Below are 23,893 nucleotides of genomic sequence, written 5' to 3' on the forward strand. Positions count from 1 at the left end.
ACACCAGTCTATCAAAAAGCAATCATATTGCTGCTTCTTTGTTATCCATGCATGAATTGCTATAACTATAAATATTAATTTTTCATGTTATCTTTTTTTATGTCTAATGTTAATACAATCTGTAACATCTACAGTGTTTTATATCATATAAGACATATTGATGTAGGTGCATACTTGCTAAGTCACTTCAGTTGTGTCTGACTCTTTGCAACCCTATGGACTGTAGCCCACCAGGCTCCTCTGTCCATGAGCTTCTCCAGGCAAGAATACTGGAGTGGGTTGCCATGCTCTCCTCCAGGGATCTGGACCAACATCTCCTGTGACTTCTGCACTGCAGGTGGATTCTTTACCACTTAGTCACCAGGGAAGGCCACTGATGAAGGTACTGATAGATAATTCATCTTGTAAACAGATGTAAAGTTATGAAGTCAATCAACATAGCATAGTAGAATAACTGCATTTTCTCCTGCTTGTAACTTTAATAACATTTTTTCTCTTGTTTACTTTATCATGATTATAGTATATAATACTCACAAAATAGGTTAATTGTTTATGTTATTGATAAAACTTCAGGTCAACTGTAGGCTACTAGCAATTAAGGTTTGGGGGAGTCAAAAATTATAAAGATTTTTGACTGTACAGTTGGCCCCTGCAATGTCTAAAGGCCAACTTACAATCAATTTGATTTTGAGTTTCTTGAACAGAGTCTGTGGCCTATGGTTATAATTTCAGAACCCAGCATAAACAGTGAGTGCTCAAAAAATGTTGAAAGTGTCCTGTTTCAATTAATCCATTTATTATTCTGTTAAGCAGCCATATCTCCAGATCCAAGTGAGATGTACGGTACAGTTCAGACCTCAACTATCGCTTTTCTTCTTTTTTTGTTCATGGCCTCATTAGTTTCAGGAATTTTCTGGGCCTCACCCTTCAGAATTTAAACCATGTCCTGAGCCTTGACACTGGCATGAAGATCCAGAGAGTCCCTTAGTCCCAACAAGAAAATCATTTTGAACTAAGCTTCAGTTGGAGGATTTCCTGGTTATTTTCAATGCAAACAGGGTGTGCCTTTATTTGCTTATCCAGTAAACAATGAAGTATCAGGAAAAGGACAAGGTGCAGAGACTACAAAGAAATCATCGCCTTAAGTAGTAGTCTGTGTGTTTCTGTGAGGGTCTAGCACCCCCTGTTTAAAATTTTTTTTACAATTTCTATAGCAGTTTCGAAAGAGGAATTCCACTTACACTCCGCCAGTTCCCACCATCTGTTTTTAATTCTAAAGCGGGGTTGTGGCAATAGTGATGAGAGGCTGCCTGCTAAGTACTGAAGGATAAGACCTTGCCAGGAAAACCCAGGGTTTTCTTATGAGAAACCACCATCTGGAGCCAGGAGATGTCGCTCATCTTGCAGGAAACTATAAGTCTACTGCATTATCAATGCCCAGCCCCGCACTGAACTGGGTCACAGAACCAGACCTGGTTGATCTCATAGGGTGCTGAATTTAACGTAGAAAACTGGCTAAGGAATATTATTAGGTCCAGAGCTACCGCCTGAAAGGAACAAGATTCGCCCAGAAGAACCACTAGTCATCCACTGCGGAAGTGTAAGACGCAAGGGGTTCTTCAGCCCGAGGGCTAGCTGGGCTTCTGCTACTGCCTAGCCTGAACGGCCTCATCCTGGAGTTTCACCCCTTCGACCCGTTCTCGACGGACTCCTGGGCCCTTCTACAGTTTAAAGGGTTCTGAGTAGGGGAAGGGGCCAGAAAAACAGAAAATAGGCCGTCCGGCCGAAAGGTGGGCGCAGCCCCGTCCCCTGCTCCGACTGGCTAGGGTTTTCCCCATCACTATCTGTGATTGGCTGCTTCCGCAAAGATGCCGGCGGGGCGGATCCTGACGCCAGGTCCTGCACGCCATTCATTGGCTCCTTCCTTGTGGGCGGGGCCTCAGGGCGCTGCGGTAAAGGCGGCCGAGAAGGTGGACGCTGCTGGGGTCTTCGTCTCCGGGCCAGCGGTAAGTGCCGCTTTGGCGGGGCCAAGCGCTTCGGACGCTGCGGAGACTCGACCATGGGAACCAACTGGGCGTCTCCATTTTCAGTTTCCGCCTCGGGGCCCTAGTTCCGGCTGACGAGGGAGGTGGGTAGACAACTGTGCCTCTTCAGAGGTCCTGCAAGCGATCAGCCTTACTCAGCCCTCATCCGCCCCGTGCCCTGGGGCTCTGCCTGGCATCCTGTGCCCGGAAGTTACCATCCCCCTCTGCTCCGGAATCGCGGAGGTCACCTCCTCCCCACCTCCCTCTCTGGCCCCACCTCTCGAGTCTCTTTCAGGCTCCGCCCCCTTCCCCCTCAAACGTCTTTCCCTGAGGGCCTGGGGCTCTGCCAAACGCCAGGTTGAAGCTATTAATTAAGGTTTTGTCCGAGGAATTTGTGTAAAATAAAAACAAAATAATAAGGCAATAGTTACTATCCCTAAATCCTTTTTTGCAGAGACTTGCAGAGGCCATCACTTAACTTTTTTATGTTTAGAGCTTTTTACGTCTCTCTAAATAACATTCATCCTATTTTCTTGATATATCATTTTGGTATTTACCCGACTTCCCTTCTGCTACCATCTTCTCAGTTTTCAGTAACTGTTTTTATTCATTTGTTGGTCCACTGTAGCTTTAAATCATAGATATCAATATCTGTTGTGTAGCTGGTATCTCTTGGTGCCCCCTCCGCTTTAGATGAGGATGTTGACATTTCTTTCATATGCAGCCTTCTATCAGCTGGACCTCAACATTTACATTTAATTCTCACGTATTCAAAAACATTTGAGCACTGTTTTTGGCCTTGAGGATATGGTAGTAAACAGACTATGTCCCTATCCTCGTGAAACTTGTACTGTGGGAAGTAAGACACATACATGTCAAATGACATTCAGAGCAGGAATTTGGAGGTCATTTCTAGCTGGAGGGACAGCAGGAATCCGAGTGGGGTGGAATGAATGGACATGGGGGGGTCTACAAAAAAGTGTGGAAGTTTCCCCTTTTGTTTGACAGGGCTGTTTCAGGGTCAAGAGGGAGCTTCCTGTTGGACTGAGGGCTGGGGAACCAGGATAGGCTGTTCGGTAGGTCAATGACAGTAAGACAAACTTTTAGGATACTGATCCTACAGTGTAGTAGTGTCAGTGGGAGGAGGAAAAGCAAGAGGCAAGGAGGCCAGTGAGAAGGCAAGACCTGCTGATTGCCTGTAACAGTCCTTCAAAATCTACTTATTGCCCCACTTCTTCAGGAAGCCTTACTGAGCTACCTAAACCACCGTGATTTCTCTCTCCTCTTGAATTTTTATTATCCTTGAAGCTAGAGAGGTTAGATACTTTGCCCAGGATAGAATGATGGAGCCCAGGACCAAGCATCTGTAATATGAGAAGAGTAGAGTAATGATTTCTACTTAGGGTTGTGAAATACATTGAGTCAGTTCATTTAAAAAGCTCAGAAGAGTGCCTGGCATATAGTATATTCAAGGAGTGTTTGCTGTTATTACTAATGTATAGTATGCTCTCAACTCCCTAACTAGTTATAAAAGCATTTGGGGTTTAGGAACTATTTTCTATGTCTAGGTCAAGTATTTATTCAGCAGTACTGCATGGCAGGCAGTATTTAGATCCTCAGGATACGATGGTGACTAAGACCACCAGGGCTCTTCCCTTTATAGACTAGCAGGTCATACACACTTGCACAGTGAACAAATACATATTGCCAACTGTACCAAGAGCCTACCACTGTTCCTTTGTACACACATATAGCCTGGGCAAAAATCTCAGGTTTCTTGCTGGAGTAGTGAATTCATGATTAATGGGTTTAATTATCATCAGGTGACCTTTGTTTTTATCTTCCAAGGGCTATTTGTCCATATCTCCTTCTAACATGTCACTGAGGAGATTGTCTTGGCATCTTAGTGGATGTTAGTACTGGAAAAGTGGGCAGAGGTTTACAGAAGGTGGGGAAGCATTGTTGGTTTCCTTATACCTTCCACTTCAGTGTGCATCACAGAAAAACAAAATGAGCCTATAGGCAATGGGCTTCTGGCATATTAACTTTTCTGCATCTTGATGTAAAAAGAAACATCCTGGAGAGCGAGGCTGGAGGTATTTCTGGCTTTAGTTTGGCTACTGAAACACCACATGGCTAAGTTCTCTTGAATTCACCCAAGTTCAAGAGGAATAGTGTTATTCTGCAGAGCATAATAGAGGTAGAGTGAGAATGGTCTGGCCAGTGAACCCCGGGGAGATCAGAGATGATCAGGCGAATGGAAACAGAATTCTCAACATCCCAACTCTCAGGCTCCCTCAGATGCCCCTTCTGTGATGTGAGAAATGTGACTCAATCAGATTCAGTTGGGAAGACCAGTGCTTATTACACAGGGTCCATAAAGGGAGTGGCTCCTTACTCCAGTATTCTTGCCTGGGAAGTCCCATGGGCAGCGGAGCCTGCCAGGCTACAGTCCATGGGGTCACAGAAAGTCAGACATCACTTGGTGACTAAACCACCACCATAAAAGATGCAAATGAGGCAGTTATTGTTTTCAGTCACTACCCATTCCTGCTACCTCCTTTTTCTCTTATTTGTGTTTCTTTCCTCCTCAGCCTTCAGTGCCTCCGCCTGGTTTTGTTCATGTTCTGCGGAGGGTGTGGCGGGAACCATGGATCCCTCAGCGCTGATGGAAGCTGTAGTAGAAGAAGTGGCCTGTCCCATCTGCATGACCTTCCTGAAGGAGCCTGTGAGCATCGACTGTGGCCACAGCTTCTGCCACAGCTGTCTCTCAGGGCTCTGGGAGGTCCCAGGAGAATCCCAGAACTGGGGTTACTCGTGTCCCCTCTGCCGGGCTCCCATCCAGCCCAGGAACCTGCGGCCTAATTGGCAGCTGGCCAATGTTGTGGAAAAAGTCCGCCGGCTGGGGCTGCATCCAGGAATGGGGCTGAGGGGTGACGTGTGCGAGCCCCACAGAGAACAGCTGAAGATGTTCTGCAAAGAGGACGGCCTGATCATGTGCGAGGCCTGCAGCCGGTCCCCCGAGCATCAGGCCCACAATGTTGTGCCCATGGAGGATGTCGCCTGGGATTATAAGGTGAGAGATGGAGGCCAGCCCCCGTCCCCAATCCCGTTTCTCCCCTGCCCCTCATTTGGCTATCTCTAGATCAAGAACTTGAGAGGGAGCCCCAGAGACAAGATGAGAACTGATTCCTTTGACTTCTCACACCACCAGGTCCTGGGTGCCTGATCCAGTGAGCTGCACGTCTCCTTGCTTTTATGACCTTTCTTCCTTCCCTCCCACTTCCAAACCTACCCCCACCCCTTTCCTGATCACACAGGCCTTAATGCCTAACCCAAACTTGCTTTCCTTACTGAGAATTTGAGGGAGACCAGTTTGGGTTAGCTGGGGTTCTGGGTGCCTTGGATGAGGTCATCAAGACTGTACCTATCAGAACCTGCAAACTCCTAGCAAAGCCACAAATAATCTTTCGATATCAGGTGAGTCACTTCAAACTCCTCGTTTTATAGACAGACGTGAAGGCTTGGAAATCTGAGATCATGATCATTGGTTTTAGAGCTAGAAAGGACCATTTAGGATTGAGTTCGATTGTCTGATCTTATGTTGTAGGGGTCCCTTCTGACTTAAGTTAGTGAAAGGAAGATCAAAGACTAGAACTCAGGTCTTCTTTCTCCTTACCTAGTGCTCTTTCTCTTCTTACCTTTTATTTGTTGGGGGGCTTTTGGGAAAGCCATCTCTGACACACACACTGCTCCTTTTTTATAGCGATCCTTCTTGACTTCTAACTTCTTTTTCCTTAGATGTCCATGCTGACATCTTTATCAGAATCATTATCCCAATGATTCTGTGATACATTGATCCTCTACTGGTCTTAATTCTTAAAGTTGAGATTAGAAGGTAAAAGTGTTAGATGAATCCCTGATTTAGCTGTTTTCCTTTCCAAAGAGAATTTCTGAAAAATTGTTTATTTTGTTTTGCAAGTGTTAGAATAGGGAGGCAATATCCCTTACACACAAGAATTAAAGAGCTAAGTTAAATCCCAGCCAAACCAGCTGAATAACTTTGGATAGGTCACTCTCTAAGCCTCAGTTTTATTGGTAAATCTTTAATAAAATGGTTAATATTGTTATGAGATTACTTTATGCTTTCCAGTAGTAATCTCTTGCATTAGTATCTATGATAGTACTCTTTTAACGTCCATATGAACCATGCAAGGATCTTGCAAAAATTCAGATTCTAATTCAGGGAGGTCTCGGGTAAAGTCCAAGGTCCTGCATTGCTAACAAGATCCCAGGTGATGCTGATGCTGCTGACGCACTTTGAATAACAATGTTTAGGAGGCTGTAGGATAACAAGGCAGGAAAGTGTGAAAAGAGGCACTCGTAGGAAAAGTCCAAGGTACTTTTCTGGCAAGGTTGGAAACAGATCTTATCTTCTGCTTTACGAGACTGTGGGAGAGTAAATGATTCTCAGATGGAAAGACCTTGGCTGTCATCTGGGCAGGAATCCTCTGTGGCTTCCCTTTTCTCCCAGCATCCGTTCTGGCCCATCCTCTGAGGGATGCTTGTTTTCCCATCACCTGCCAATGCTCGAAAGTCTGGCAATCCAGGCAGGCTGCCCGAGGTGGCCTCATGAGGTTTTTGTCTCTTTCAGTGGAAACTCCATGAGGCTCTGGAACATCTGAGGAAAGAGCAGGAAGAGGCCTGGAAGCTGGAAGTTGGTGAGAGGAAACGAACTGCCAACTGGAAGGCAAGTTGCCCCCTGAAGAAAGGAGTCTGTATGGTCCCTGTGTTGTCCTGAAGCTGGCTTCCTCATGGCCCCCTCCTTATTCCTGTGAGGCAGAATGTGGGGTTTGAGGTCAGAAAACCTGGGGTCCTCATACCAGCTTTCTGTACCAGATATGCAGCTTTAAGCAAACCTTGGAACCACTTGCTTATAAGTTCCTTGAATATGATGTAGGGAGAACCTCTGGGCTTACATCCTCATATGTGAGAAAGGAAAAGTGCACACCTCACATATACTTTAGCTCACAGAGGTATGACTTGTTTAATCCCTAGTAGAGTATAGTTTCTGTTTCTCTTTCCTCAGCTAGAGCATACTTACTAAAAGTTCAGTAATTAAAATATTGGAAAATCATCTTGGAAATAAATTCAAGGCCCGTAACTAACAAACTATCTCAATCAACAGGAGGTAATATTGAATCAATATAAAACAGCATGAAGAATTGATATAACACCAGTAAGAAACAAAAGCAACTAACAGTGTAATTTTACACTGTCTTAGAGGCTTAAGGGTAATGCTTCTGAAGATAGAATATATTATTCTGAAAATGGAAAATAATATAGAACATAAATTGCCAAGATAGTATCCTGAGCCCTGCTGGGGTCAATAAGAGTTAGTAATAGGGACTAAGGAGCATGTCCTGGAGTTGTGAGAACAGGAAAGTAGGAAAAATATCCTTTATCTTTGCCTTTATAGTGCCTGGCACACAGTACCAAAACATTTCAGAGTGTGTGTATATGCACATGCCAGTGTCCTCAGTCCTGGGTGGCCCTTATACGACCAGTATCTGTGCTGATTTCTTTTTTTTTTTTTAATTTTGCTTTCAATTAGAGGATAGTTGCTTTACAATACTGTGTTGGTTTCTGCCATACATCAACATGAATCAGCCATAGGTATACCATATGTCCCCTCCCTCTTGACCCTCTCTCCTACTTCCCACCATATCCCTCTGCTCACAGAGCACCAGGTTGAGCTCCCTGCTTCATATAGAAAATTCCCACTGGCTATCTGTTTTACATATGGTATGTATATGTTTCAATGCTGCTCTCTCACTTCATCCCCACCCTTTTCTTCCGTGACCGTGTCCACAAGTCTGTTCTCTGTCTGCATCTCCATTGCTGCCCTGCAAATAGGTTCATCAGTACCATCTTTCTAGATTCCACATATATGCATTAATATATGATATTTGTTTTTCTCTTTCTGACTTACTTCACTCTGTATAATAGGCTCTAGGTTCATCCACCTCATTAGAACTGACTCAAATGTGTTCCTTTTTATGGCTGAGTAATATTCCATTGTATATATGTACCACAACTTCTTTATCCATTCATCTGTCAATGGACATCTAGGTTGCTTCCATGTCCTAGCTATTGTAAATAGTGCTGCAATGAACATTGGGGTACATGTGTCTTTTTCAGTTATGGTTTCCTCAGAGTATATGCCCAGTAGTGGGATTTTTGGGTCATTTGGTAGTTTTATTCCTAGTTTTTTAAGGAATCTCCATATTCTTCTCTATAGTGGCTTTTATCATTCCCACCAATAGTGCAAGAGTTTCCCTTTTCTCCACACTCCCTCCAGCATTTATTGTTTGTAGATTTTTTGATGGTGGCCATTCTGACTGATGTGAGGTGATACCTCATTGTAGTTTTGATTGCATTTCTCTAATAATCAGTGATGTTGAGCATCTTTTTATGTGTTTATTAGCCATCTGTATGTCTTCTTTGGAGAAATGTCTGTTTAGGTCTTCTGCCCACTTTTTGATTGGGTTGTTTTTCTGGTATTGAGCTGCATGAGCTGCTTGTATATTTTGGAGATTAATCCTTTGTCAGTTGTTTCATTTGCTATTATTTTCTCCCATTCTGAGGATTGTCTTTTCACCTTGTTTATAGTTTCCTTTGCTGTGCAGAAGCTTTTAAGTTTAATTAGGTTCCATTTGTTTATTTTTGTTTTTATTTCCATTACTCTAGAAAGTGGGTCTTTGAGGATCTTGCTGTGATTTATATCAAAGTGTGTTCTGCCTATATTTTCCTCTAAGAGTTTTATAGTTTATGTCTTACATTAAGGTCTTTTAATCCATTTTGAGTTTATCTTTGTGTATGGTGTTAGGAAGTATTCTGATTTCATTCTGATACACACAGCTGCCTAATTTTCCAGCACCACTTACTTGAAGAGACTATCTTTTCTCCATTGTATATTTTTGCCTCCTTTGTCAAAGCTAAGGTGCCCATGGGTGTGTGGGTTTATCTCTGGGCTTTCTATCTTGTTCCATTGGCCTGTATTTCTGTTTTTGTGCCAGTACTGTACTGTCTTGATGACTGACTGGAGCTTTGTAGTATAGTCTGAAGTCAGGAAGGTTGATTCCTCCAGCTCCATTCTTCTTTCTCAAGATTGCTTTGGCTATTTGGGGTCTTTTGTGTATTTCCATACAAATTGTGAAAATTTTTTGTTCTAGTTCTGTGAAAAATATCATTGGTAGTTTGATAGGGATTGCATTGAATCTGTAGATTGCTTTGGGTAGTATAATCATTTTCACAAGATAGGTAGATTCTTCCAATCCAAGAACATGGTATATCTCTCCATCTGTTTGTGTCATCTTTGATTTCTTTCATCAGTGTCTTATAGTTTTCTGCATACAGGTCTTTTGTCTCTTTAGGTAGGTTTATTCCTAGGTATTTTATTCTTTTTGTTGCAATGGTGAATGGGATTGTTTCCTTAATTTCTCTTTCTGATTTTTCATTGTTAGTGTATAAGAGTGCAAGGGATTTCTGTGTATTAATTTTATATCCTGCAACTTTACTATATTCATTGATTAGCTCTTGTAATTTTCTGGTGGCATCTTTAGGGTTTTCTAGATATAGTATCATATCACCTGCAAACAGTTTTACTTCTTTTTTTCCAATCTGGATCCCTTTTATTTCTTTTTCTTCTTTGATTGTTGTGGCTAGAACTTCCAAAACTATATTGAATAATAGTGGCAGGAGTGGCCACTCTTGTCTTGTTCCTGATGTTAGGTGAGATGCTTTCAGTTTTTCACCATTAAGAATAATGTTTGCTATGGGTTTGTCATATATGACCTTTATTATGTTCAGGTATGTTCCCTCTATGCCTACTTTCTGGAATTTTTATCATAAATGGTTGTTGAATTTTATCAAAAGCTTTCTATGTATTGAGATCATATGGTTTTTATCTTTCAGTTTGTTAATATGGTGTATCATATTGATTGATTTGCATCCCTGGGATAAAGTCCACTTGATCATAAATATAGCCTTTCTAATGTGTTGTTGGATTCTGTTTGCTAGAATTTTGTTGAGGATTTTTGCATCTATATTCATCAGTGACATTGGCCTGTAATTTCTTTTTTTGTTGGCATCTTTGTTTGGTTTTAGTATCAGGTTGATGGTGGCCTCACAGAATGAGTTTGGGAGTTTTTATTCCTCTTCAATTTTTGGAAGAGCTTGAGCAGAATAGGTGTTAGCTGTTCTATAAACTTTTGGTAGTATTCGCCTGTGAAGCCATCTGGCCCTGGGCTTTTGTTTGTTGAAGATTTTTTATTACAGTTTGATTTCTGTGCTTGTGATTGATCTGTTCATATTTTCTGTTTCTTCCTGGTTCAGTTTTGGAAGGTTGTACTTTTCTAAGAATTTGTCCATTTCTTCCAGGTTGTCCATTTTATTGGCATATAGTTGCTTGTAGTAGTCTCTTATGATCCTTTGTATTTCTGTGTTGTCTGTTGTAACTTCTCCTTTTTCATTTCTAATTTTATTGATTTGAGTCTTCTCCCTTTTTTTCTTGATGAGTCTGGCTAATGGTTTGTCAGTTTTGTTTATCTTCTCAAAGAACCAGCTTTTAGTTTTATTGATCTTTGCTATTGTCTCCATTTCTTTTTCATTTATTTCTGCTCTGATCTTTATGATTTCTTTCCTTCTACTAACTTTTGGGTTTTTTTGTGCTGATTTCGGATCCTGGCTGTGCAGATACAGGTGGAAACCCGAAAGCAGAGCATCATATGGGAGTTTGAGAAATATCGGCGATTACTAAAGAAAAAACAGCCACCAGGCCGGCGGCTGGAGGTGGAGGCCGCTGCAGCTCTGGCCAGCCTGGAGCAGGAGGAAGGGGAGACCATGCAGAAACTAGAGTTAAATCATGAGGCACTCATCCAGCAGAGCCGGGTCCTATGGAGGATGATCGCAGAGCTGGAAGAGAGGTCTCAGAGGCCTGTCCGCTGGATGCTGCAGGTGAGGAGCAGGTTTTCCTGGGAAGTCTGAGCCAGAGCTGAAGGTAGCCTGGCATTCTGAGAGAAGGGATTGCCTAGTCTTCAGTAGGGCCTGTAAGCACTCGGCCAGCCAGCACGGATCTTGTTACCCACCACCAATACCAGTTGTGCCCATACCCTGGTCTGGAGAATGGCCTCACAGCCTCCTAGATGGGCATTGTTTGGGCGGCTCTTGCCTCATACCTATTCCTCCCCTCTGGCCAGAGAGTTGGGATTGGAGCCTGAGGTCGGCCAGTCTGGCAAGAGGGCTAGGTCTGCCCTGCCCACTCCTGTAGGCTCCTCCCCGCTACCCCAGCATGCCTCCTCTCCAGCTCTCCGCCTTCCTCTCCATAGAGAGACCTCTGTGTCTGTCTGGTCCCTTTGAGGAATAGGGCATACTCATGTGCTGTCTTTCTTTTTCTCCTTCCAGGGTATTCAGGACGTCTTAAACAGGTATGTTTCCATCTTTGGGATAGTGGGGCCTGGCCAGAGCTAGAAATAGGGAAGGAACGTAGACCAAGTACCTACAGAAAAGTGGGTGCTGGTCTGTAAACTTCTCCCTATTCTGTTGTATTGGATAAAGAAGCTTTGAACATCTTTCTTTTTTTAATTTGTATTGTTACTTGGTCAAATTCATTCCAACCATTAGCAATAAGAATTTCGGTGAGAGCTATAACGTGTGGTGGCCTGAGCAGGTGGCCCAAGGAGAGGGAGTGCCTGCAGGTGTCTGCATGAGCGTTGGTCCTCTGAGTCTGCGTACCACCCCTTCTCCTCTGCTGTGCACCTCTGCCTCTCCCAAAGTCAGAGTCATACCTAACCCTTCCCATGGCCTAGGAATGTGATTATCTCTCTGTACCATAGACTGTTCAGCCCAGTCAAATAATTATCACCTCCTTGCTCTGCCTGCTGTTGTGAGGAGGGGCAGCTCACTGACTCTATCCCTGGCCGAGCCCCCTTTCTGTACTAAGGGAAGGCCCCACCCTTGGCAGAGCCAGGACTTCTGACCCCAAGGCCTTCCCCATCTACCAGGAGCAAGTCCTGGCGTCTGCAGAGACCAGAACCAGTCTCCTTGGAGCTAAAGACAGACTGCCGTGTGCTGGGGCTCAGAGAGATCCTGAAGACATATGCAGGTAATGAGCGCAGGGCAGAATTGCGGTGAGTGGGGAGTGGGACCCCTCCCCGAGAAATGAAATCTCCCAGTGCCCTCTGGATGCCCCATCTGTCCTCACCCTCATCTGTCATGGAGGAAATCCGTGGCTGTATCTGTCACAGAGAGGTCACCCAGGCCCCCTCACTCTGTCCGGGCACCAACCAAGACCTTTTTTCCTCAGCGGATGTGCGGCTGGATCCAGACACTGCCTACTCTCGCCTCATTGTGTCTGAGGACAGGAAATGTGTGCGCTATGGAGACACCAAGCAGAAGCTGCCCGACAACCCTGAAAGATTTTACCGCTACAACATTGTCCTGGGCAGTCAGTGCCTCTCCTCGGGCCGGCACTACTGGGAGGTAGAGGTGGGAGACAGGTCCGAATGGGGCCTGGGCGTGTGTAAGGAGAACGTCGACCGGAAGGAGGTGGTCTTCTTATCCCCCCACTATGGATTCTGGGTGATCAGGCTGAGGAAGGGCAGTGAGTACCGGGCAGGCACTGACGAGTACCCACTCCTGTCCTTGCCCGTCCCTCCCCGCCGGGTGGGAGTCTTCCTGGATTATGAGGCTCATGACATCTCCTTCTACAACGTGACTGACAACGGCTCCCACATTTTCACTTTCCCCCACTACCCCTTCCCTGGGCGCCTCCTGCCCTATTTCAGCCCTTGCTACAGCATTGGAGCCAACAACACTGCTCCCCTGGCCATCTGCTCTCTGGACGGGGAGGACTAAGAGAGCCACCATTTTAGCCAGAGACCTCAGAGTTTCACCTGGCCTGCAGGGGTCTGAAGGGAAGACCCTGCCCCTGGTTAGGTGATCCTGCCCAGAGAACTGAACTGAGCCTGGAACGCAGGGATTCCACTGCCTGACCCAGTGGTCTCACTCCTGGGCCAATGTCTCCCACTAAACCACTCATGTTAAAAAGCCAAGGCTTGGCCAGAGGAGCATCACGGCCCTGTGGGAAATGCAACAAGGCTTTTGGTGAGGATCAGAGTGGTCCTAAGGATCATGACAGTCCTTTATGCAGGTCACACCCCTTGTCCACATCTGTGTCAGGGCCATAAATCAGGATAATAAAGTAGATCTGACCTTCAGGAAACCCACTGGGTCAGGTTTACCAATAACCAGAAGAATCCTGTCTGTGTCCAGAGCTGGTTACTGTGCCAACACCAGCAGGAGGATGCTTCACCTGAGGTTTGCCACCTCTGAGCACCCATCTCTGACCCCAGCACTCTGACCTCCCAGCTGGAGAAATGTGTCACTGACTGCCCAGATCACCCACAGTGGCTGTCCCCTCTCTGAGCACAACCTGGGCGAGTCACTGTCTCAGACTCTAAGCAAACCTGTGTCCTAGTCCTGCCCTTTTCTCTAAATAGCAGGATCAGAAACCTATGAACCTTTGTTTCTATTTTCATTTCATGGGTGAAGAAACTGAAATGGCCTTAATCCAGCCAGTTATTTCTCACAGAGCTGTGGAGAGAAGAGTACATAGATTATAAAGTATTTCTCATGTTCAAATGAAACAAAGTTGATGAACTCGCTTCTCAGGTCACACATCTGCATATCATTCATTACATTCAGGTCTGAACATCCCAGTCTTTGAAAGATTTTAAGTGTCCTCAATGGGAAAATGGGTGTAGTAACTGCATCCTCTCCTACCTCACAGAGTCATTGTGAAGATCTCAGATCCATCCTGAACGTTTGTTCCTTTCTCAGGGACAAGGAAGGCAAGCCATGGATTTTGCCTGTGGTGACCTTCCCATCTTGCCTTTTCCCAGCATCTTTGCAGCACTGCCTTAGTTTCCTAGCACCTCTTCTGACAGTCCTGCCCTTCAACAGAAAGATGCCCTGCCTGGCAAACTTCAGGCCACGGTAATATATTCAGTATCGATATGTGTTTGTCTTTGGATTAGAACAGGGACTATGACATCAGGGTAGAGACTGGAAATAATACAAAGAAAAATGTAAAACAAATGCACTGAAAGGAAGGCTCACCCATAATTTCCTTGGGCAAAAATGTGGATCTTTGTATGTCACCAAGGGAATGTTCGTAGTTCTAGTAACTACATAATATTCTGCCTTTGTCTCTCTAAATCTGTGACAAATGATAGAAAGCAGAAGGAAAGCGTGGGGATAAAGAATAGGACTAGGCACAAAAAGCTATATATTATAATGAAGGTGAATTAAGACTATATCTGGGCTATTGTTATGTGTGTGGTGAAAATAATTCATTACAGGTCTTCAGAGTATGAAGTGGGAACAGTTGTGCTGGAATCAAACTGTGAGGCAAGCGTATGAAAACTGGGCTTTGCCTGTTTCAGGGGCTACAGTATACATGTATTGTCACGTTGATGCTGTGTAACACAACCTCTGATGTAGTTTAAGCTTGAAGGTGGTGACTGTTGAGTTAGGACTGGGCAGCAAAGTAGACATGGGTTAGGTATATGCAGAAGTAACATAATTCCTATAATAAAGAATAGTATAAATTGTCTTTCTGATGTCATTGTATTGGTTGTTCACATGTAAACGAGGTGAAACAGGCCAACATGGAGAAATAAGCTCATTCTACCCACCATGCTTCCAAGTTGCTCCTTGAGCGTTAGCAGCAGAGTGGGAGAACTTTCCACCATCTGCCTGGAAGGGAATGAACTGGTAAGTCACACACCTGGTCCTGGCAGAGGGTTGAGCTGATCTACATGAGAAGGACCTTGTCTTTGTGTGTATAGGGGGGCTGGGTAGGGGAATTCCCTGGGTAAGTGTGAGTATAGACTTGAGAAATAGAATGTAGGAAGTGCTTCCAGTTATGTCCATGGAAACTTCTCAGAGAGGCTAGGGGCTGAAACACTGTTGTCCTTTTATGATGGTTTTCTTAAGACAAACCTTGGAAGTTTCCTAGAAAAAGAATTGCTGGGTGAGTTCAGTCAAACTTAGGAAGAAATAAGGAGTAGAATGTGTTCATTTGTAATGTGCTCTTTGGACTGTTGTTTTGTTTCCATTTTTATATTTATAAGCTCATTTAGGTGCCATGGTTACATGTTAGAAGAATAACAAGGTTAAACATACTATGTGTTAATCATAATGTCTGATTTTTAAGACCAGGCAAGATAAAAGGTCTTAAGAATATGACAATCCTTGTCTCTAGGGTAGTTGCTGACAATAATCTTCTAAGAATAAGAATCTTATTTGTTCAGTTCACCGTTGTAGCTCCATTCTGGCACTGAGTATGTTTTTGTAAACATTTAAGTTCAGTGAATTTTCTTTTATATACCTAGAATCAAAACAAAAGTAAGCTCTTCTTGCCCCATAGGGGCATGAAAGACCAAATGTTATTTAATTGCAATCCCATTCAAAAACTTATTTGATACAATATTGTAAAGTAATTAGCCTCCAACTAATAAAAATAAATGGAAAAAAAAAAGATATTCTAAAAGTAAAAAAAAAAAAACTTATTTGATGGCTAATTACAAAAGAAGCCCAGAAGGGGAAGAGGCTGGTAGACATGTGGAGGGCAGAGTGCCTTCACTGCTCCTAGAATGCCTAGGGTTGTACCTCCATGTTGGTGTGATCATTCACTACAAGCCAGGGATGATCTTTGCTCATCTTTGTTTTGCTGCCAGAGAAAATAGAAACCAAGGGTTGCAATGTCTGGCCCTTGAGAGAAAAGGCTATTCAAAGGGTAAAACACTTGGGTTCTACAAAATGTGGACAGAGGGAAGATCCTTGGGTTCCCAACTCTCCACAGGAAACCCAATCTCCCTTTTTTTCAAGCAAGATTGGCTGTAATTTCTTAAAATTCTAACAGAGTCAACTGAGGGTTCCAGTCTCTAGTTACATGAGTATATGTTCCTCTGCTAAGACAAAGGTCCTATCTGAATATACTGGAAGAAGCACAGGGTTTTCTGTTTGGAGGAGCCATGGCAGGGACCCAGTCCACTTTGGGAGGTATGAAGTTCGATATTTGAGAATGTCTCATCTGGCTTCAGAGAATACCAATGTGAATGAAACACAAAGCTGGCAGGGCAGGGTTCTGATGGAAATGCCAGAAAAAAAAAAAAAATTATGTTTTGCGTGCAGGTTGGGCTATCCTTTTGTCACTTTCCATCAGGTTCTGTAGTGCATCTAATAATTCTTTGATTTAATAGGCATAACCAAGTCACTGGGTAGCTTGTGGAGAGAGAATAGTGTGACTTGTCAAAATGGAAATCTTAACCAAACACGCTTAACCATCACACCGTCTTGATGTTTTTATGTCATGGAGTTGCAAGGGGTTGATCTGATTTTTAGAGGTGGATTCCTACTTCTTTGATTTTCAGAAATAAAATACATTCTAAGCAAGTACATAATATTAGAAAAAAGGTATAGCTGCTAAGATGTTAAGCATCACTTTGCTTTGGAACAGTTTCAACATGAATGCTGATCTGCACAGAAATACATTTAAATGGTGCCTAGGATTACCCTTTCAGAGTGTGAAATTAAAACATTATTGGGTATATGTATAAGTATATACAGTATTTCAAGTGCTGTTTTATGTGATTTCCACTCATTTTTAATTTAATTTAAATCTTCAATACCCTCTATGAATTAGCATTATTTCCCTATTAGTAGAAAGGAGGTAAAGACTCAGACACAATAACTTACCATCAACACTTATTAGGAAATTATATTTTATTATGATTTTCATATGTACCAGAATCAAATATATACATCTCTTACATATGAAATATCTTTCTTTTAACATATACAGACTTATTCAGTTAAGGTTTTCTGCAAGGGAAAAATGAAAACAAACTCACATTGCCTTAGCCTCTGTTGCTTAGAAACAAAAAGCTGGTGAAAACTATTAAGTTGGTGCAAAAATAATTGGGGTTTTGCATTGTTGAAATTTACCATTTGATATTGGGATACATTCTCAAGTGTGGTTATTTTATACATCATTGTAATGTACATATATATTGTTTTATGACTTTTTGCTAGTTATTACTTGCTGTTTATTTTAGACTATATAACTAATGTTAGACAAAAAGTAAATTCAAGGGACTTTTTTATTCAAGTTCAAATGAGTCTTCAAGCAGCAGAGATAACCCACAACATCAACAATGCATTTGACCCAACTGCTAACAAATGTACAATGAAGTGGTGACCAAGTTTTGCAAAGGAGATGAGTGCCTTGAAGATGACGAGCATAGTGACCAGACGTCAAAAGTTGACAGCAACCATTTGAGAGGATCATTGAAGCTGATCCTCTTACAACTACACAGGAAGTTGCCAAAGAACTCAGCATTGACCATTCTATGGTCATTCGCATTTGAAGCAAATTTTAAAGGTAAAAAAAGCTCGATAAGTGGGTGCCTCATGAGCTGACTGCACATCATCATTTTGAAGTGTCATCTTCTCTTATTCTACACAACAACAAACCATTTCTAGATCAGGTGACATGTGATGAAAAGTGGGTTTCACAGACAACCAGTGAAGACCAGCTCAGTGGTTGGACGAGAAGAAGCTCCAAAGCACTTCCCAAAGCCGAAAACTTGCACCAAAAAAAAGGTCATGGTCACTGTTTGGTGGTCTGCTGCCAGTCTGATCCACTACAGCTTTCTGAATCCTGGCAAAACCATTACATCTGAGAAGTATGCTCAGCAAATTGATGAGATGCACTGAAAACTGCAGCACCTGCAGCCAGCATTGGTCAATAGAAAGGGCCCAATTCTACTCCACAACAACACACGACCACACTTCACACAAACACACATCACGCAACCACACTTCAAAAGTTGAACAAATTGGGCTATGAAGTTTTGCCTCATCTGCCATATTCACCTGACCTCTCACCAACTGACTACCACTTCTTCAAGCATCTTGACAACTTTTTGCAGGGAAAAATTCCATAACCAGCAGGAGGCAGAAGATGCTTTAAAGAGTTCATCCAGTCTTGAAGCACAGATTTTTACACTATAGGAATAAACAAACTTATTTCTCATTGGCAAAAATGTGTTGATTGTAATGGTTCTTATTTTGATTAATAGAAGATGTGTTTAAGTCTAGCTATAATGATTTAAAATTCACAGTGTATAACTGCAGTTATTTTTGTACCAACCTAATACAGTATTCCAACCAGCTTTAACAATGTGTGTTAGTCGCTCAGTCGTGTCCAACTCTTTGCGACCCCATGGACTGTAGCCCACCAGGCTTCTCTGTCCATGGAATTCTCCAGGCAAGAATACTGGAGTGGATTGCCATTCCCTTCTCCAGAGGAACTTCCCAACCCAGGGATCGAACCCTGGTCTCCTGCCTCACAGGCAGATTCTTTACTGTTTGAGCTACAGGGAAATTTACAATAGTGGATATATTAAAAGGCTATAGAGATATATCCTATAGAACTTAATAAGAGATATGTACCTGGGTGGTCCAAATTAATTCTAACCAGATAACCAGAAACTCCGTTTCTTCATCTCATTTTGCTCATCTGCTTCTCTTGCTGTGGAACAGATTTCTCTTTCCAAGTTCATGTTAGGAAATGGCCACCATCAGTGATCCCATGTTTATATCCACTCAGATAAAATCAAGCCCATTTTCACTAGAGATGGCCTCTGGTCCAGGTGTGAGCATGTGACCCATGTTGAGTGGATTGATCAATGGCCAGAGGTTAGTGGCCTATATATTAACAGTTACTTCCACATAATCACACAAGATGAATAATTGTGAGGAAACCAGTCAGGTATGGGGGACCCAACAGTTGGTTTCTTCTGCAGAGGGTCCAGTCAGATACTAAGTTGAAAATGTTGGTCAGAATCTAAGCAAAGAAAAATTCCAGCTCTATGTTCTCCACCAAACTTATATCTGATTCAGTTTCTAGGTGACTGAAACCATAAAAAGCATTGTCAGAAAATTATTTCACTTACATCCATGGTAGAAATTGAAAAGGTAGGCAAAAATACTCCCCACAGTTTCATCTTGAAATTTCTATGCTACCAGGTGAACCAAATGAGATCCACAGAACTCTAAGGCATCTTTGAAGTTGTCTGGAATCTTCAAGGGCTCAACAGACAAAGTGTTCATGAACCCAAGTTGGAGTGGTTAAAGAGGCAGTGCGTCAGCAAGCTCCATGTTCGATTTCGTATTTGCTTGGTCTTCAGGCCATAGATGATGGGATTCAAGGTTGAAGGGATAATCAGATACAAGTCAGCTAACAGCACTTGGGTGCTCAAAGGCACTATGTCCTCCCCCATCCAGGCCACATAGATGGATGCCATCCCAGGTAGGTAGTACAGAGCCATAACCCCCACATGGGAGCCACATGTGCTTAATGCTTTCAACTGAGCATTCTTTGAGAGAGCAAAAACTGCCTGGAGAATCAGGATATAGGAGGCAGCAATAAACACCACATCAGAACTCACAATAATGGAGGAAACAATCAGGCTATAGAGACTACTGGGCCTAGGGTCGGCACAAGCCAACTTGGCCACAGCGATGTGCTCACAGTAGGAATGGAGAACCACATTGGAGCCACAGAAAGGCAGATGACTCACCATCCAGCTCAGTGGAGTCATTGATATAATAGCTCTGATGGTGATGGTCACACTCATTCCCAACATCACTCGAGGTGTGAGAATTCTCTTATAGTGTAGGGGCTTACAGATGGCCACATAGCGGTCAAAAGCCATGGCCAGCAGCAGCCCTGTCTCCACAGCTGTGGCTGCATGGACAAAATACATCTGAGTGAAACAAGCATTAAAGCTGATGGAGTTGTCCCCTGAGGAGAAGATGCTCACCATCTTGGGCACCACCGAGGAGGCCATAACCATGTCCACTGCAGCCAGAATGCACAGGAAGCAGTACATGGGCTCCTGTAGCGTGGAATCCATCCAGATGACAGTCACTATGAGGGTGTTTGCTAACAGGCCTGTGGTATACATGACGCTCAGTGAGATAGCCAGCCAGAGATGTGAAGACTGCAGACCTGGGATACCCACCAGGATGAAAGTGGAAGGGGCTTCCGTTGTATGGTTGTAGGGTGACCCCAGCATCACAGATGAGACTGCTTTCCTGTTAATGTATAAAATTAGGTAAGAATGCAATCCCAGAAGACTTGTTCCCAGCTCTGGTGTTAGGAGAGCCTGATTATATTCTCAATTCAGTGCGCCACAGGATGAAGGAATCCACATGTGACAAAGTTATTCTATTCCCCCTTACATCCTCCTCAGTATTCTTTGCCTTACTAATCTCTATTCATTCTTCAGAAGTCTGCTCATGAACTACCTCCTTTGGAAAGTCTTTTCTTCTCTACCACCTCCCCCAACCCCTGCCAGAACTAAATTAGGTAACTTAGGAACTTATGGAATCTCCTATACTGACCTCTGAGGGATCTAAATTGACCACTCCAGTACTCTACCTGGGACTTCATTCAATTATGTGTGTCTTGCCCATGGCCTTATAACTTGTACCAAGTATGTGACCCAGAGTTCTGTTGCCCAGATCCATTAAGAAGAGATAAGTGTATTCATCATAGCAAACAGTTGAATGAATGAGAAATCAGAGGAAAAAGTTTTTTTCTTATCTCCGTATGGTAAGTTCCTAATATTTAATCATTGTTGAATGAAACAATGAACTTCCTGAGGTTGAACACATCGCATACTGCATCTTTTCCTTCCTCAAATGCTTACTGCCCTAATACTGGATCTCTCAAGGCCTCAGGCTAGTGGGTAAACACATGGATATTGTGTGACTATTTTGACTTTACAATACTCAAATAAAACCCAAGAACTCTATCCCAGGTGTCCAGGCAACCTTAAATAAAGAGTGCTTACTTGCCAAGTCTTAAGACTAGACCGCTGTTTATAACATCCTGTCCGTCCCCTCAGGAAGAGGCTTTCAGGCTGAGACCTTTCCATATCCTTGGACACTCTTTACTTGATTCTTTCTGATTGTTTCTCATTAGGCTTGGATTCTTCCTGAAAAATTCGTCAATCAGATAGACAGTACTGGCCTCAGAATCCCATCAGCTACTGTAGCATGTTCTCCTGTTAACCAAGCATGTTAATCAAATGTTAGACCAACATTTACGTGGTTCTCAATGCTAACCATATGACATGCATTTGCCCCTTCCAGTAGCTGCCTGGAGAGCCTACCACTGATTGACCCCACACCTAGCTACCAACAGCAGCCTTTACAAGAGACCTCATACGTTTTTTAAAAAGTTAAATTTCTAGAATATGATTGCAAACCATGGTCTTCATTGAAACAAACAAAATGCTAAACATAAGAAATGCCTTATAATGGAACAGACTGAATAAAGTAATTGTTGTTCAGTTGCTAAGTTGTTTCCGACTCTTAGTGACCCCATGGACTACAGCTTGTCTGGCTTCCCTGTCCTTCGCTATCTCCAGGAGTTTCCTCAAACTCATGCCAGTTGAGTTGATGCTACCCAACCACCACATCCTCTGTCGCCCCCTTCTCCTTGCTCCCTCAATCTTTCCCAGCATCAAGGTCTTTTCCAGTGAGTCAGTTCTTCATATCAGGTGGCCAAACTATATGTTTTCATGGTCAGAGAACCTTGCTGTGTCTAGCCACTGGGTAATAGATCATGAGAGGAGAAGGGAAAGCCTTTTGAAATAGACTGATAGTGCAGACTGAAAAAGACTTATTCAGTATATCTTTAAGATTGCTGTGTGTTTCCTGGATGCCACAGACTCAAGGTTAAGCATTATCCCTTAAAGAATAAAAAACGAGGTTGAGGAACCATACTGCCTCCTCCTCCCACCCACCTCTGATCCCAGATCTTTCCCTCTGCATCCCTGCTCTGTATAAAGCCACCTTTCTTCTGAGAACAGTCTCAGCTGGTGCCTGCCCAAGTCTCCAACTTGTAGCAGGTCCTACCTTTCATTCCCTTGAGGCTTCATTTCCCTCATTACTTTTTCTTCTTGATTAGCACTGCTAGACATTTATATATCTTGTTAGTCCTTTCCAATGACATTTGGTCTGGTTGGTCCTTTTTTCTTATTATTTTACTCTTCAGTCTATTGCTACTGAAAATTTTTTTGCTAAGACCAACAATGATCTCTATCAGTGACATGTTGATAGGATGTTTTCAGTCCATCAACACTTTTCACTGTTTCAATCCAGTGCTCTCAGTCTTAAATTTTACTTACCCTATCCAAAACATTTAACGTTACTGCTTGGTCTCATATTTGGGGATTAGTTTTTTATTGAAATATACATACTGTAAAATGGACAGTTGATAAAATTTTATCTGTGAGGACATAAGCATAACCCATGGCTACTATCCAGATCAAGATATACAATTGCTTCCTGGTTCTTGAGGTGCACTCTTCTTCGTGTTATGGCCAAGTTTTTCTGAAACATTTCCAGCCCACAACCTGCCTCTGCCTGCAACTCTACAGAGACATTCACATGATGAGCTGGAGAGTGAATTACTAAAGAAGAACTTAGACAATCATTTAATTCAATAATGAAATTGAAGAATAGGTGAGAATTATTTTTCCTATTTAAAGGATTGAAAATACTCAATTCAAACAAAGATTGTCTTAAAGGTAAAAGCAGGAATGCATAATTTACTCAAATGAAGCCTTTGTGTTTATGATAAACCAATGCCTCCCCTCTCTAGGACAAAAAGCACTTGCTTCCAATAAGCCCTACTGTTCAGTTTCTATTCTCTCAAATTCCCCTGGTCCTTGAAAACGCTGTCTCGATTATCACAAAGTTAGACTAACCCCTTCCTCTCTCAGCTTTAAATCAAAATAGTCGTGTGTTCCTGTTCCTGTTCTCTCCCCAGTTGTCCCATGATTTCCAGGATGTGAACTTGCTATCAGCAGTACCCACGAGCCCTGGCTAGCCCATTTTAGTAGGGTTGAGAGCTTATATCCTCCTATCTAGGATGGCTCTGGCTTTGAGACTTCAAGCCCAACACCCAGTCCCCAGGTCAGTTACCCACATCCCTGGAATTTTCTCTATTTGACTTCCTCTGGTTGTCCACATTTCTTCCACTCAAAAGAAAGGGGATTTATATAAGATCCTTTAGGACAAGCAATATGAGATCATATATGAACAACATGGATGCATGGTGAGGAGTTTTGTCATTTTCAGAGACCTCCCATTAAGAGTCCTCTTCCCCCTGTAGATTCTCTATCACCCTGCTTTTCCCCTGGACACCCCAGCTTTCCTTGGCCTCTGCCCAGCAGCCAAACACTGTAACTTCTCCAGAGACTGATTTTTGTTTGTGCTCTGGTCCCCAGAGTGTTCCAGATTGTAGGAACAGGCAGATGCCTAATGGTTAAAGAGTCTTTGTTTCTCAACAGATCCTCAGAGGATACTTAAGAGTTAGAAGAATATAGAGTATATTCTGAAAGGAAAACAAAAGACCCAAGATTAGTTCGACTTTGAAAAATGTAAAACAAACGCACTGAAAGAAAAGCTCACTCACAATCTCCTTGGGCTGAAGTTTGGGTCTTTGTACTTCATGATTCTGATAACTACATAGTATTCTGCCCTCCTTTCTTCTAAATATATGACAAAAGGAGGAAAACAGGAGGGAATTGTGGCAAGAAAGGATAGGACTAGGCACAAAATGCCATATATTATAATGAAGGAGAATTAAGGCTATATAGTTAGGCAATTGGCCCTTTAGAGTGATTGTTGTATGCGATAAAAATAATTCATTACAGGTCATT

The 23,893-nt window shown here is 42.9% G+C and overlaps 2 protein-coding genes across 3 annotated transcripts; one reads left to right on the plus strand and one right to left on the minus strand.

Annotated features, from left to right (window-relative positions):
• Nucleotides 1-1,868: 1,868 nt before the first annotated feature.
• Nucleotides 1,869-14,700, plus strand: TRIM68 (tripartite motif containing 68). 2 transcript variants are annotated; one of them, XM_020884824.2, is made up of 7 exons: nucleotides 1,869-2,006; nucleotides 4,619-5,100; nucleotides 6,679-6,774; nucleotides 10,782-11,042; nucleotides 11,490-11,512; nucleotides 12,089-12,189; nucleotides 12,391-14,700. In XM_020884824.2, the coding sequence occupies exons 2-7, from the start codon at nucleotides 4,675-4,677 to the stop codon at nucleotides 12,939-12,941; spliced, it is 1,458 nt and encodes a 485-aa protein (XP_020740483.2). In that variant the 5' UTR covers nucleotides 1,869-2,006; nucleotides 4,619-4,674; the 3' UTR covers nucleotides 12,942-14,700. The 2 variants fall into 2 exon arrangements, with proteins under 2 accessions (XP_020740483.2, XP_020740482.2); XM_020884823.2 differs by lacking the exon at nucleotides 1,869-2,006 and adding an exon at nucleotides 2,013-2,128.
• Nucleotides 14,701-19,222: 4,522 nt separating this feature from the next.
• On the minus strand, nucleotides 19,223-20,233 carry LOC110131860 (olfactory receptor 52I2-like). The gene has a single exon (XM_070464572.1). The coding sequence runs from the start codon at nucleotides 20,231-20,233 to the stop codon at nucleotides 19,262-19,264; it is 972 nt and encodes a 323-aa protein (XP_070320673.1). The 3' UTR covers nucleotides 19,223-19,261.
• Nucleotides 20,234-23,893: the final 3,660 nt, after the last annotated feature.

The sequence above is a fragment of the Odocoileus virginianus genome, unplaced genomic scaffold, assembly GCF_023699985.2.
Source record: "Odocoileus virginianus isolate 20LAN1187 ecotype Illinois unplaced genomic scaffold, Ovbor_1.2 Unplaced_Contig_30, whole genome shotgun sequence".
NCBI lineage: Eukaryota > Metazoa > Chordata > Mammalia > Artiodactyla > Cervidae > Odocoileus > Odocoileus virginianus.

Coding starts and splice junctions, on each gene's coding strand:
- TRIM68 (XM_020884824.2), top strand. CDS start 4,675: ATGGATCCCTCAGCGCTGATGGAAGCTGTAGTAGAAGAAGTGGCCTGT. Junction 11,513..12,088: donor ATTCAGGACGTCTTAAACAG/GTATGTTTCCAT, acceptor CCCATCTACCAG/GAGCAAGTCCTGGCGTCTGC. Junction 12,190..12,390: donor GATCCTGAAGACATATGCAG/GTAATGAGCGCA, acceptor TTTTTTCCTCAG/CGGATGTGCGGCTGGATCCA.
- LOC110131860 (XM_070464572.1), bottom strand. CDS start 20,233: ATGCTGGGGTCACCCTACAACCATACAACGGAAGCCCCTTCCACTTTC.